At 68.4% G+C, this 12958-nt stretch overlaps 2 protein-coding genes across 5 annotated transcripts; both read right to left on the bottom strand.

Moving 5' to 3' along the window:
* Window positions 1–834: 834 nt before the first annotated feature.
* ABHD15 (abhydrolase domain containing 15) lies at window positions 835–3524 on the bottom strand (the record flags this gene model as incomplete). The annotated part of the gene is made up of 2 exons (XM_080357045.1): window positions 835–1684; window positions 2698–3524. The coding sequence occupies 2 exons, from the start codon at window positions 3522–3524 to the stop codon at window positions 1207–1209; spliced, it is 1305 nt and encodes a 434-aa protein (XP_080213171.1). The 3' UTR covers window positions 835–1206.
* A 720-nt stretch (window positions 3525–4244) lies between these two features.
* On the bottom strand, window positions 4245–12359 carry GIT1 (GIT ArfGAP 1; the record flags this gene model as incomplete). 4 transcript variants are annotated; one of them, XM_080356996.1, is made up of 22 exons in its annotated part: window positions 4245–4457; window positions 4542–4605; window positions 4732–4914; window positions 4999–5072; window positions 5174–5260; window positions 5541–5594; window positions 5708–5935; window positions 6014–6166; window positions 6238–6365; window positions 6443–6554; window positions 6633–6730; window positions 7364–7436; window positions 7518–7566; window positions 7862–7888; window positions 8094–8136; window positions 8217–8311; window positions 8391–8521; window positions 8633–8719; window positions 8802–8907; window positions 8986–9098; window positions 9182–9315; window positions 12308–12359. In XM_080356996.1, 22 exons carry the CDS (start codon window positions 12357–12359, stop codon window positions 4245–4247), a joined length of 2304 nt encoding a protein of 767 aa, XP_080213122.1. The 4 variants fall into 4 exon arrangements, with proteins under 4 accessions (XP_080213122.1, XP_080213123.1, XP_080213124.1 ...); XM_080356997.1 differs by lacking the exon at window positions 7862–7888 and having other exon boundaries at window positions 4999–5070; window positions 5169–5260; XM_080356998.1 differs by lacking the exon at window positions 7862–7888.
* Between the last annotated feature and the right edge of the window lie 599 nt (window positions 12360–12958).

The raw sequence follows: 12958 nt of genomic DNA, 5'->3' as shown, positions 1-12958 counted from the left end.
AGCCACACAACTCAAGCTTTGGCTGCGAAACAAAAGCGAAGCTTTTCTGGCGAGCGGGTCGGAGGATTGGGCCGGACACCGGCCCTGCGCTCGGGCTCACTCGGGCCCCCGGGTGCCCGTCATTGGGGTCTGGGTGCCCATTGCTGGGGTCCGGGTACCCGTCATTGGGTTCTGGGTGCCCATCACTGGGGTCCAGGTGCCCATTGCTGGGTTCCGGGTGCCCGTCGTTGGGTTCCGGCTGCCCATCGTTGGGTTCTGGGTGCCCATCACTGGGATCCAGGTGCCCATTGTTGGGGTCCGGGTGCCCGTCGTTGTGTTCTGCGTGCCTATCGTTGGGTTCCGGGTGCCCATCGCTAGGGTCCAGGTGCCCATCGTTGGGGGTCTGGGTGCCCATTGCTGGGTTCTGGGTGCCCATCGTTGGGGTCCAGTTGCCCGTCATTGGGGTGGGTGCCCGTCGCTGGGGTCCGCGCACCCGAGAGCTGCCTGCTGATGGCTGGAAAGCTGCTGCTGCTTTTCCTCTCCTCCTCCTCCTCCTCCTCTTCCTCCTCCTCTCCCTGCAGAGGTCCAGCTCCCCAACAAGAGCTCACCCAGCGCCGTCAGCTCTGGGGCATCATCCAGACAAAGCAAAGCCCGGCGGCCGCGGTGCTGGGGGAGGCGCCGGCTGGGCCGTTCTGTGCCACAGAGCGTTAGGTAGAGAAACAAACAAAACCACAAAAAACCCACACATATCTGCTGTTTTACTATGAACACTGGTCTGAGGTTTCCAGGCCCAGCACCACGGTGATGGGCCGTGAAGGATTTAACCAGGGGAATTAAACTCCTTCCTGCTTCTGTGTCTGGTAGCACCAGCTAGTATGAGTGAATCTACAGGTGTGCGTTTTCCTTCTTGTAGAAAATGCCACGAGCACTAACTGGTAAGGATTAATGTACAGTATATTGTCAGTATTCTGGTATTCTTCTGGTTCAACATACATTATAGCTCATATATAACCTGTATTAATTGTATAGATTGTGCATTTAAAGCTGTTACCAAGTTGTCAGAAAATAAGAGAAGAGAAAACAAAAAAAAATAAGGTCATATGTAATATTTTGTTTGTAAGTATCCTTTGTATCATAGCAAAGGAAATGTTAAAAAAAAATCAACTGTAATAAAGTAATTTTAGTACACGGAGTGTCTGCCTGCCCCTCTGAGCCCCCGGCACCGGGCTACCGGGTGTACGACCTCTGCCAGGTGAAGACGGGGGGCTCGACGGTGGAACCCCCTGACCCGCGGGGCCGCGGCGGCCCCTTCCTCCTCTCCTCGGCCCGCAGGAACTCGGCCATGGCCTTGAAATACTCCAGCACGACCTCGTGTCCCCAGCAGCGTCCCTGTCCCTGCCGGGGGAAGCCGCAGTGTCCCCCCCGGGGGGTGAGCAGCAGGAAGAAGTAGGGGCTGCTGCGGAAGAGCTCGGTGGGGAGGCTGCGGGCCGGGGGGCCGCGCACGGGGTCGTCGGCGCTGCAGAGGCACAGCACCGGCACGGCCGCCTCGTCGGCGTCACGCAGGGGCTCGTTGCACTCCCAGTAGGTGTCCCAGCTGGTGGGGCGGCTCCTGGTCCGGCAGAAGAGCGTTTCCTCCAGCTCCCGCAGCGAGCGGCTGCCCAGCAGCCTGTCCACGTCCACCGCCTCGGACAGGGACCCCGCGTACCTGCGGGGACGGGGCGGCTGCCGTGGGGACGCTGACACCCTAAGTGACCGCCATGGGGGGGGCCTCGAGCCCCCTGCAGCTGGGTTGGGGGTCCCAGCGCCTTGCTGGGGATGCTGGGGGGTCCCTGCAGCGCAACCTGTGCCAGCCCAGGCGCCATGGCAACGGGAGGCAGCCAGCGCTCGGCTCTGTTGCCGTGACAGCGGCATTTGCAATGGGTATCGGGAAATGGGGGGGGACACACCCTGCTGCCCACCCTCCCCACTGCCACCTGGCCAGCAGAATTTACCCCCCCCACAACACTCTGTCCCTGCAGTAAACACTGCGCCAGGCTGCACGCCCCGGGCGCTGCTGAGGCTTGACCTGGTGCCTGTTTGCACCGAAGTTTTGGGGGATTATCTGCTGTTTTTCTGGACCTCATTTGTCCACAAGTGGGGCCCCCAGATCAGCGCTGCCGGGGAGGTGCCGCTTGCTCAAGGTCTTGGCGCAGGGCGGTTTGTGTCCCGTCCCAGCCCACGCTGGCGCTTGGCCCACTCCAGTGCAGCTGTTTTGGGCAATGGGGACACAGCGCATGGAGGGGAAGGCGGGGGGGCAGCTGCCACAGCCCCCTGCCAGGCTGTGGGCTGGGCAGGGACGCCTCTCGGCCCCCACAGGGCAGACACCTGGGGTGGGGTGCTGGCGCCAAGCAGGGGGGCAAAGGGGGTGGCCAACCCTGCTCCGTTCCCTTTGCCGGGCTCCAGAGCAGCACCGGGGCTTTGCCAACCCACCTGTCTCCCAGCCAGGGACCCCGAGATGCTGCCCCAGCCCCGGCGGTGGCCGAGCCGGCCCTGCAGCAGCTGCCTCGTTGCTGGTGTTCATTAACCAGCGCGTTTTGCTGCTCTCAGCACCTCTGCCCCCGTGCTGCGCTCCCGGTGCTGCCAGCGGCACCCCCTGCATACACCCACCCCTGGGGATGGCCGAGGGACTCCCGGGGCACCCCTCCCCAGCCCCCCCCATGCCCAAGGGTCCCCACTAACCTGCTGAGACCCTGCTTGAGGTGCAGAAGCAGCGGCCACTCGTAGAGCCAGGGCATCCCAGCCTCGAACCAGTCCCGGCCGCTGAAGACGGGGGAGAGGCAAGCGGCGGCGGCCAGGCGGCTGGAGGAGCCGCTCTCCCCCAGGTAGGCGAGCAGCAGCCCCGAGCCCGAGCCCTCGCTGACGGCCAGCAGCGGGGCCGTGGGGTGGCGGCAGCGCAGGTATGTCACCGCCTCCCGCAGGTCCCTGGGGTCCCCGAAGGGCTGGAACCGGGGGGTGGTGAGGGGGCAGCCGTTGTGCCCCCGGCGGTTGAAGATGACGGGGACGAAGCCCCGCTCCAGCGCCCGCAGCCCCAGCTGCAGCAGTGCCCCGGTCACCTTCCCAGCGGCGTTGGGGATGAGCAGCAGCACAGGGCTGGAGTCCCCCGCGCCAGCACCCGCGGTTCCCCACGGCCCCACCAGCCAGTCCAGGGCCACCAGCCCGGTGTCGGGCAGCTGCAGGAGCTCCCGGGCCAGCGCCGGCTCCGGCTCAGGTGGCTGCAGGAGCTGCCGCAGCATCTGGAGCCGTGGCCAGCGCGGCCACGACCAGCGGCCTCCCCGCAGCACCGCCGACCGCCCCAAGCTCCGCACCAGGTGCTGGGCCAGCGCCGAGGGCTTGCACAGCAGTCGGCAGCGCCACAAGCCATCCTTGGCGATGAGGGGGATCCCCTCCTCTTCCTCCTCACCCCAGGCTCCAGGCACCTCCAGCCTTCCTGCCCAAAGGCACCAGGCCAGGAAGCCCAGGCCAGCGAGCACCACAGCCACAGCCACCAAACCCTCGAGGGACACCATGGGGGCAGCGGCTCCCGGTGCTCGGCCGTTCCCAGAGCGATGGCGGGGCTGTGCTGGGGAAGCCCGGCCCCGGGGCTGGGCGAGCGGCGGGGCTGTGACGGGGACAGCGTGACCAGCGCTGGGGCCAAGGGGACTGGGTGAAACGGGAGGAACATGTGGCCAAGTCCTGCCTGGCGCCGGGGGGGGGAACCCCCTCCAGCCACGCCCCAAGCGTGGGCCAGGACCCCCCCATTGCCGCAGGAGCCGGGGCCCGTGCAATGCTCACACCTTTATTGATACAAATGTACAAGGACACATCTTACAGTAGGGAGCGCAGCCCCGGGGTTGGGGGGCAGGACGCCCAGGGAGGGGTCCCATGGGCGCCCCAGTCCAGTGTAATGCTGCAGGGGACCCCAGGGGTACCGGCCGCCCAGCGAGGGGCGTTGTGGGGAGGCGGAGAGTACATGGCCACCGCCGCCACGGACAGCTACACAGGCTATGTACAGGATAAGTTAGGCGCGTGCCACAGGGCGGGCAGGGGTCTGTACAGGGGGACGTGGGCACCCACCCCGCAGGCTGAGCACCAGCTCCTCGGCAACACGGGGAGGCACAAGGGGGCTCGCCCCACACCCCAGCTCCCCACGGGCTAAAGGCCACTTGCAGCCACGCTCCGGGTGCCAGAGGGGAGGGAGAAACGCAGGGCGCGGGGCCGGGGAGGGGCGGGGGGACGCGGGTCAGTGCTCACTGCTTCTTCTCACGGGTGGTGATGGTGACCAGCTGCTTGGCGGCCTTGGCGATGTCGTAGGCACACTGGATGACCTGCTGGGTCAGGAGCTGGTAGTCCACGGCGGCACCCGGCTCGGGGGGCACGGTCTTGCGGCACTCGCTCTGCAGCCGGTAGGCGCTGGCGTTGAGCAGCCGCAGGGAGCTCCGCACCGTCTCCAGCGCCGGTTTCTGCAGCGGGGCAGAGAAGCAGCATCAGGATGTGTGTCAAGGGGACATTGACGGTGCCTGGTAGGGACCCCGCACCCCTCCTACCTTGGGGAAGAGCGATGCCATCTCCGTCACAGCTGAGTGGATCTTCTCTGAGCAGGGCACAAAGCTGGGGACAAGTAGAGGGGGTGAGTGTGGGGGGAGGTGATGGCTCCCAACCATGGGGTGGCATGTGAACGCAGCCCCTGGGAGCAGGGGGGTCCAGAGGGACCCCGTGGCTGTGCCCCAGCCCCACCTGTCGTGCTTGGACTCCTGCGCTGCCCGCAGCAGCTCCTGGATGTTCTTGGTGACCTGCTCCGTTTTGAGGATGACGTCCTCGGTGCTGGGCAGCCCAGCGTCCAGCTCCCCGTCCAGCGGGTCCAGCTCGTGCGGGAAGTCCTCGTCCTTGCTCAGCTCCACAAACCGCTTCCCCTCCATGCTGCGGGGACCCACCAGGCCCTTGGGCTCAGCGCCAGCCCCGTGTCCCCATGTCCCCAGCGCAGTCCTCAGCCCCGGCACTCACCTGATCAGGGCCTCACCCGCCTGTGTGTTGTCGTAGTCGCTGTCGGTGCCGCTGCCGTGCCGGTCCAGCTTGCTCTGGAGGGAAAAGGAGCAGCGTCAGGCCCTGCAGAGCCGTGTCCCCATGCAGGGCTGGGGTCCCCCCACCCCAGAATCTTCCCCCAGCCCCGGTACGTCACCATGTGCCGGGCACCATCAGGCGGGCAGGAGAGCAGCGGGGAGGATGGGGGAAAGGGCACCGAGGAGGCAGACGGACCTTTCCGGATCTGGAGGGGGAAGAGAGGGGAAGCGGGTGCTCAGCAGGGTGTGGAAGGGTCCGGAGCCAACTCTGATGACGTGCAGGGGAGGATGAGCACAGGGGACACCCCCGCCCTGCATGCAGGAACATCCTGTGGCCACCGTCCCACGGGGAGGTCCCCAGCCTGACCCGGGGGGTGCAGGGCAACTGGGGGATGGGACAGCCCAGGAAAGTGTGGAGGCCACGTCCCGGGAGGGTGGCGGCCACCATGTCCCATGCAGGAGCCGCCCCCACTGCGGCCTCCTTACCCGGTACACGCTGGCCGGGATGTGCATGGAGTACAGAGCCTCGTCCTCCACCTCCTGGTGACACACGAAAGGTTACGGCCCCATGGGGATGGACCCCAGCACCCTGTGGGGCCTGGGGGGCTGCTGCACCCCAAAAAACGCCCACCTGCCCACCCCAGCACACTCACGCCGGTGCCGAAGGGCTGCAGCCGCGTCACCAGCTCCTCCACCGGCTGCCCAAAGGGCTTCAGCGCCGAGCCCGGCTCATACATGGAGAAGGCCTGGCGGTCCCGGCGGTGCGGGGGGGCCGTGCCCGGGGGGTGTCCATGCTCCGGCCGCTCGCTGGGCGCCGGGGTTGGGTGCGCGGGGCCCGTCTGCTGCCGGATCTGCGTGTTCTCTGCCTGCAGCTTGTGGATCTGCAGTGGTGGAGGGGTGAGGAGGCATCAGCGGGAAGGGGGGACACGCCAAGGGGGTCCCGCCGGCCCCGCACCCACCTCGCGCTGCAGCCGGCGCAGCTCATCGCTCAGGCTGTTGTTCACCTTCATCAGCTGCTGCACCTTGGCCTCGGAGGCGGCCAGAGCTTTCTTCACCTCCAGGTACTCCTGCAGCGTGATGGGGCCATCCGACAGGTCTGAGGAATCCATGCTCTGTGGGGAGAGAGACTCAGCACCAGGATCCCAGAGCTGGGAGGGGCGCAGGGTGGGGGTCCGGGGCTCACCCTGGCACGGTTGTTGCGGGAAGCGTTGCGCAGCAGCTCCTGGTCCGTGTCCTCGTCGGAGGCGACGCTGTCGTAGTCGTGCTGGTCGTCCAGGTCACTCTGGCTCCGCAGTGAGTAGTCGAGGGCGTCTGGGGGAGGGCAGAGGGGTGCTGAGCACAGGGCAGGGGGGATGCTTGGCCCCCCCTCACTGCCCCCCATCTCTCACCTGTGGGGCTCAGCAGACTCTTCCCTTGCTGCCGGCGCTTGGCTTCCCCGAGGATGTCGATGAGCAAGGTGGCAAACTCCCTGGCGTTGAACCTGGCCAGCTTCTGCCGGCCCTGGGAAGGCGGAGGGGAAAGGGGGTGAGCAGGGGTCTGGGTGCAAGGCGGGGGATCCCATCCCGGGTGGAGGTTCACCTGGTTGCGCGTGGCCGAGTACTCGGGGTTGACCGGGAGGAAGGGGACAGCGCTGCGCTCTGTCACCAGCGTGCTGTGGTTCTGCGTCGTCAGCCAGACTGCGGGCAGGCACAGCTGTCAGAGCCCGGGGGGCTGCAGGGGCCGGACCCCCCGGGAGGGAAGGGGTTGCAGGGCCTGGGGCCGGCAGCGGAGCCGGCAGGACGCAGGCGCGGGCGCGGGGCCAACCTGCCGGGGCTGGGAGCGGAGCCCAACCCGGCTGACGGGAATCGCCTCCCCCGGCCGCCCCGCGGGGCTGCGATCCCCCCTGCGCCCCCCAACCGGGACCCCTCACTCCTCGCCCTTTGGGGCACCAGCCCTGTGCCCCCCCAGCCAGTGCACAGAGGGTTTGGCGTGCCTATCAGTGCCAACCCAGCCATGGAAATGAGGTGTCCCCCACCCCGCCACCCCCTAGCCCAAGGGCACCCCCTGGGCTAAGCCCCTGTCCCTGGGGGGTCCCAGCACGCACCTCCAGCAGCACCCCAGCCCCGGTGCCCAGCGGTGGTCCCTCACGCCGAGAAAAGCTCCTCGGCCAGAGGAATGAGGAAGGAGGGGCCTGCGGTCCCAGCGGACACGGATCCAGATTGGGGGGGAGCTCCGGGCTCAGCCACGGCCCTGCTGGCTGCTCCTCCCCGCGCCGGGACGCCCAACCCAGCCCCAGCCCTGGGGGGCTGCACCCCGCGCCCCCCGCTCACCTGCGTCGTTCTCCCTGCGGTCCACCTCATCGTAGACATCCATGGCCAGCTCCTCGAACAGACGGTTGCTGAGCTGCAGCGGCATGGGAGACGGCGTCAGGCAGGATGGGGGGAGCGGATGGGACCCCCTCAGCCCTGCCCGGCCCCCACTCACCGCCTGCAGCTTCTTCTTGGCTGCCTTGGCCAACTCCGAGAGGTCCAGGCTGGGGGGGCACAGGGAGGCAGGAGACACAAAGTGGGGGTTAATCCCAGCCCATCTCCACTGAATCGGTCCCCAGCTGCACCCCACCATGACAGGGACCCCTCCCCGGGCATGGGGGGCTTCACCAAATAGGGCTGGCAGGCAGGCACAGGGGGACAAGGTGGCAGGGGGAGAGCAGGACCCCCCTCCCCGGGTGCCCCCGGGCGCCAGGCTGGGCTGAGCGGCCAGGGCTGCAGGGGGGGCCCGCGCCGGCGGCACGGGGGCGCCCCCGGAGCCGAGAGCCGAGCGGACAATACCTCTGTGCCATGCACTTTGGGCGCACCCTGCGCTCCGGAGAAGGCAGCGGAGGGAAGAACAGGACAAAGGTGGATGTTAAACACCTGGGCACGTGGAAACCCCCCACCCCACCCCCTGGGGATTCTCCAGCGTCGGTCACAGGGAGGTGACCAGGGTCCCCCCCTCGGCCCAGCGGTGACACTTGGGGGAACACGGGACAGGGCAGCGGGGCCGCGGGTGCCGGGCATTCACCTGTCGGCCATCTGCGGGATGATGTAGTGCCCATTCTTGTGGTCTGCGCAAAGAGAGGGGTGGTGAGCAGGGCCCTGCGCCCCCCCGGGGCTGAGACCACACCCTGGGGACCCCCCCACTCACCCGGCTTCCTGCCGCAGAGGTAAAAGGCCAGTCGGTCGGTCAGCTCGTACTGGCACTCCACCAGGCGCTCCGCCAGCTCGTGCTGGGCTGCCTGCCTGTGAGAGGACAGGCAGGGGTGATGCCCATCCTGGTGGAGGGTGCAGGCAGGGGTGACCCCCCCTTTCCCACCCTCACCTGGCATAGTCGATGGGGGTCCGGCCGTTCACATCGGGTGCCCCAGGGTCGGCGCCGTAGACCACCAGCAGCTCTGCCTGCAGGATCTGGCCCGCCTTGGCAGCCACGTGCAGTGGTGTGGTGCCCTTCTCCTGCGGGCACGGGCGGGCTCAGCCCCACAGCCTGCCCACGGGACGGGGCTCTGGGACCCCCCCAAGCCCAGCTCTGTCCCAGGGACCCCCATGATCCCCACCGGCGCTCACCGGGTGGAAGAAGTTGGCCTGGGCGCCCAGCGAGAGCAGACGCAGGCAGGTCTCCAGGTTGCCCGTCCGCACACTCGAGTGCAATTGCTGAGGAAGGGAGAGGTGGGTAACGGGGGGGTCTGTCACCACCACCAGTGGGGGTTCCATGCACCCCTATCCCACACCCCACCTTGCTGAGGTCCTTGGCAGTGACACCATCGTCATCCCGGCAGGGCAGCTTGTGGACAAAGGCCAGCATCTGGTACTTGGCGCGGATGAACTCTGACTTGGTGGGGCTGGTGGGGATGGCAGGGGGTGAGGAGGGGGCGCCCGACCGGCACAGAGCCCCCTCCCCGCGCCATGGGGGCACTTACTGCACTTTGTCCTGGGGGTTTGCCTTTCGGCGCCCACTCTGCACCTGGGCTGGATCCAGCAGTGAGTGCTCCCAGATGGAGTTTGCCCCATTGCTTGCCAAGGTGTGCACCATCTGTGGGGGGCAGGCGGGGTCTGGTGGGTGTTGAGGGTCCCTGTGTGTCCCCTCTCCTGCGTCCCCATGGGGTCAGCACCCACCTGGAGCAGGGTGGCGGGCCAGGGGCTGTGGCGAAGGTGCTTGACGATGGAGATGTGGCGGCCCAGGCTGCGATGGACGCTGCAGCACTCGTCACAGATGAGCACCCCGCGGTTGATGGAGGCCCAGCCGGGGTCTATAGGGTGGCATGGGGGTGTCACCGGCTGTCCCCGCTGCTGCGGCCCCCTCCCCACACAGTCCCCTCGCCATCCACTCTGCTGCTGTCAGGGGGTGGGGGGATGTGTTGCCATAGCAACCATTTCCCTGGCGATGGCGAGGGGCTCAGCCCATCGCCAGGGGAAACCCACAGGTTTCCCATAGCAACCAGGCACCAGCCAAAAGCTGGGGGCAGGATTTGGCCTCCCCCATCAGGAGGGCGGCCAGTGGCAGGGATGATGCCAGCCCTGTGGCAGCACATTCTGAGCAGGGCACCATGACCTGCTGCAGCACTCGTCGAGGCCGCGCACCCCCTGAGCCCCCGGCTGGGCATTCGGGGGGCTCCCGGATGGGGTCAGCGTGACCCCAGTGGGTGGGCACCCCCAGCCCGTGGCTTCCCATGTCTGCTGGTCACCAGCTCTGCAGTCTCGGCACCCACCCCAGGCCGGCCCCACAGGGCACTCCGGCTCTCAGGGCAGGTGTCACAGCCCCGCCACGCTGCCATACCCCCCCAGCCCCGCTGCCGGCCCCAGCCCGACCGACTGGAGCCCTTTGTGTCCCTGCCGGGAACAAAGGGCCGTTTGAGCGGCCACGCCGGCCCCGTGCTGGCACTGGCCCCGTCACCCACAGGGGCCCCGCTCCCAGCTGGGAGGTAGCCCCCAAAACCCGCACCCCAAAATGGGTCCTGGGGCTGGTCCAGTGTGGGTCCAGCCTTGCAGGGTGGCTGTGGGGCTGCAGTTGTCCCCAGCTGCACTGAGGGCAGGATGTGGGGGTCCCCCACTGGGTCACAGCCCCTTCCCATGACACGCAGCCAGGCACAGGGTGATGATGCCAAACCCTCCCCAGGCACTGCAGGGGAGCCCTGCCAGCCTCTGCCCAGCCCCATCACCCCTTGTTTCTGTAGGTCCTACACAAACACCACGCTGCCCCACAGATGTGGGGAGCCCCGAGCCTGGAGGGGCAGAGCCCAAGGTGGTGGCAGCACTGGCCGGCCGTGATGGCTCCGAGGGAGCGACGGTGGCCCCACGACCCCGCAGAGGAAGGTGTGTGGGCGGCCAGGCCTCCCCCTGCTTCCTTCCTCCCCACGGGCTCCCAGCCCACCCCCATCCCCAAGCCCCCAACAGAGCCCTGGGGACCCTGTTTTGGGTGTCACTCAGCCCTCCAGTGCTGCAGGGCCCCAGGGCTGAGGTGGGGTGGCTGGGGAGAGTGGTGGCCCCCTCAGCCTGGCAGCCCAGCACACACAGATGGCAGAGCCTTGGCAGCCGGCGCGGCGGCATCTGTGCCTTCGCGTCCGCTGCCCACGGAGGCTGCCGGGAACAGGACGCTCTGCGCAGGGGGAGCGGGTCGGCAAGGCTGCCTGTGGCCCCGCAACCAGGGGGATCTGGGGTACCCCCCGGGCAGCACCCCGTCCTGCTGCAGGGGCAGCTGGGATGCAGGGGGATGCAGGTGGACAAGGTGGTGGCTCTGGGATGGGGACACCTCAAACCCTGGGAGGATCCTGGAGCCCAAGGGAGCTCTCGCCACCTCCGTCCTTTTGCTGGGATGCAGGGTGATGCAAGGACCCCCTGCACTCGTCCCCGTACTGGTGACGGGAGGGCTGGAGCTGGCTGGTGACCCCGCACAAGGCCAGTGGAGCGGGATCAAGCCAAGGGTGCCCGGGCAGAGGGGCCAGGGCACCCCACAGGCACCCCACCACACCAAGCCAGCCAGTGCATCCCTGGTGACGGCAAAGAGTGCTGCCGGCATGGTAGGAAACGGCCTCTGGACTTTATAACTCATTTCCTCACATGGCTGCCGGGTGATAAGAGATTGGAAGAAACTGGTTTCCATTTTCCCCGCCCTGGCCGGGAGCCTCAGCACCGCCCCGGGCACCCTGCACCCACCAGCACGGGGGACGCACCCGGAGGCAGGGCAGCCTCGCGCCCACGCGTGCCGCTGTCTTTCCTGGCAGGATCCGGCCCTTGGCACGTGGCCGGAATAATTTCGGCACAGCCTTGGCCCACGGGCAGCTTTTTGGGGCCGGCTTGGAGCAAGCCTTGATGCTGGGCCCCGTTCATTCATCGCCATGGGGTTGCTCAGGCTGGTTTAGGGGTCCTGCCCTGCTGTGGACAAAGTTTGGGGGTCCAGCTCCACCGTGACGCCCACAGGCTCATGTCTGGCGTGGGGCCTGCAGGCACTGGCACTGCCAGGGACGGGAATCATCTTGCCCAGGCTCAGGCTCTGGCTTGCAGCACGCTGCCTGCACCGCCGAGCCCACATCGCGCCAGCATGGGTGCTGGCAGCGGGGTGCTGGGGTCGCAGGAGGGTGTCCCCCCTCCATCCTGCCATTTGCAGGGTCCTCGGTGCTGCTGCCACCGACCGGCACATCCCCAGTCTGCACCAGCAGCCCCCACGCTGAAGGGTGCGAGGGCTGTGGGTGGTGCACGGGGGGCGTTGGGGGCACACTGGGTGCACCAGGGCGGCACTGAGGTGGGCACCGACGCTTACCAGGGTCACATTTGGGGTGTACTGGGAGGATCCTGGTGGGGAAAAGGGGGTGCACCAAGGAGGCCCCGGGGGGTGTGCAGTGGGGGCACATCAGGGGGTTCCTGGGGGCAGAGCAGGGAACTCAGTGGGGATCCCTGGGGTGTGCACCGCAGAGTGGACTCAGCGCGGGGATCCTGTGGTGCACCAGGGGGTGCAAAGAGACCGGTGCAGGAGATGCAAAAGGGGTTCCTGGGAGCACACTGCGGGGGCTGCACCCCGGGGTGCAGAGGGGGTTCACGGGGATATAATGGGGTGCACCACGGGGTGCAGCGGAGGGTGCCGCGGCCGTACCGGGGGGCACAAGGCAAGGCTGCCGGGCAGGCTCCGGGGGCAGCACGAGGTGTGATGGGCCCCTTCGGGGGGGCGCAGGAGCCTGGCGGGGGGATGGGGCGAGGCGGGGACGTACCGGGGGGTCCGGGGCCGGTGCCGGGGGGGGCGGCCCTTACCTGGGGCGCTGCAGTCGGCGCACACCTCCGCCCGCGGCGCCTTCCGGGACATCCTCAGCGGCGAGGCGGGCCCGGGCCCGGGCCTCTGCGCCAGCGTGGGGCGGCGGCGCCCCCGGACCCGCCGGGGGGAGCGGGGGGCCGGGCGGCGGGGCGGGGCGGGGGCGGCGGGGGCCCGGGGCCGCGGCGCGCCGGGGGCTGCCGGCTGCTCCCAGCGCCCGGCGGCTCCGCAGGAAGCGGCGCAGGCCCGGCCCCGGCGGAGGAGGGGCCGCACCGCCCCCGCCCCGCCACCGGCAGCACCGCCGCGACCGCCCCGCACCGGCACCGGCACCGCCCCGCTCCGCGCCGGCACCGCACCCGCACCGCACCCGCACCGCGCCGCTCCCGCACCGACACCTGCATCCGCACCCACGGCAGCACCCGCCCCCAGCACAGCCTGCTCCTGCGCCCGGTCCTGCTCCCGCGCCCAGCCATGGACAGACCCTGCTCCCGGTCCCAGTCCCGGTTCTGGGTATCCGCCCCCGGTTCTGGTTCCGACGCTCAGCACGCCCTGCCTGGTGCTGCACAACCCAGCCTGCTCCTGGGCATCTCCCTGGTCCAGCTCCCGAGCATCCCCTTGATCCTGCTCCTGGTCCTGCTCCTGAATGTCCCCTA

This window comes from Nesoenas mayeri (assembly GCF_963082525.1).
Source record: "Nesoenas mayeri genome assembly, chromosome: 20".
Lineage (NCBI taxonomy): Eukaryota > Metazoa > Chordata > Aves > Columbiformes > Columbidae > Nesoenas > Nesoenas mayeri.
Note: the sequence above shows the minus strand (reverse complement) of the source record. Positions and strands in the feature narration are given on the sequence as shown.